The following is a 1,002-nucleotide window of genomic DNA, read 5'->3' as shown; positions in this document are numbered from 1 at the left end:
GAAAGTTTTTATTATAAAATAAATTAAAATAAATAATTCTTTGATTTTTAAGAATACAACAAAAAATTAAAATAATACAGATAATATTAGACATAATTTTTTTTAACCCTTTATTTTTCATAAGTAAATCATAAATTCTTCATAATCATTCTACTTTGCAAATTTTAAATAACGTTTAATGAAAGAGGAACTGAAAAGTTCAAAGAAAAATAAACAAAAAAATCATAAATAAACTATTCTTTTATTCCAATTATAAAACAAATGATGTTTATTGAAATTGACAAAAATAGTTATTTAATATAAAAAGAACTTCAATTTTTATTTAATATAAGTTAGAAGGAATGGTTAAAATTACAAAACCCCAAAAAGAAAACACTCCACATGCTCTAATGAAAATACAATCGACAAATAAAAGAAGAAAGTATATCTTATCTGGGTGTTATTATCTGATAACTAAAGGATGGTCATTTCTTTTTTCAAAAGAGAAAAGAATAGCAGGAAAGTTAGACCATTTCTTCCCGATTCAAAAAATATGGAATCAAAGTGGGGTAATAATGTTTGATGAAAACCTTGAATATGATTTAATTATAACAGAAACAGGAGTTGTTCAATTAAATTTTGATAATGAAGGAATTCCTATAAAGAAAACACCAATTGAAACAGATAAAACAAAAAAGAAATTAACTTATAATGAACTTGTTATTATGAATATTCTTAATGAATATTATAATAAATATGAAGATATTGGGCGTAATACTAAACTACTTTACACAAAAAAATCAAAAAAGACGCTTACTAGTCAACAATATCAAGAACTTCCTTTAGTGAATAAAGATGGTGAAGTTATTGGTGTTTATAAGAACGAAGAAGTTTTAGAAAAATTGGAACTCCAGTATATAATTTTCTTTGTTCGTATTTGTTAAAACAATACACTCATCAAAAGTCTTTTGTGGGACAAGACTATTATATGAATATCTATATATACACCATTATCAAATAACA

The 1,002-nt window shown here is 23.1% G+C and overlaps 1 protein-coding gene across 1 annotated transcript, besides 2 other annotated features; it reads left to right on the top strand.

Annotated features, from left to right (window-relative positions):
• Window positions 1–5: 5 nt before the first annotated feature.
• Window positions 6–106: a sequence feature (AT_rich).
• A 176-nt stretch (window positions 107–282) lies between these two features.
• Window positions 283–331: a sequence feature (AT_rich).
• A 1-nt stretch (window position 332) lies between these two features.
• On the top strand, window positions 333–923 carry EDI_148470 (uncharacterized protein; the record flags this gene model as incomplete). Its single annotated transcript, XM_001734929.1, has 1 exon — window positions 333–923. A coding segment is annotated over one exon (591 nt), but the record flags the coding sequence as incomplete, so codon positions are not given.
• Between the last annotated feature and the right edge of the window lie 79 nt (window positions 924–1,002).

The sequence above is a fragment of the Entamoeba dispar genome, genomic scaffold (assembly GCF_000209125.1).
Source record: "Entamoeba dispar SAW760 scf_1105229458791 genomic scaffold, whole genome shotgun sequence".
In the NCBI taxonomy this organism is placed as follows: domain Eukaryota; phylum Evosea; order Mastigamoebida; family Endamoebidae; genus Entamoeba; species Entamoeba dispar.
This window is presented reverse-complemented; position numbering and strand designations above follow the sequence as displayed.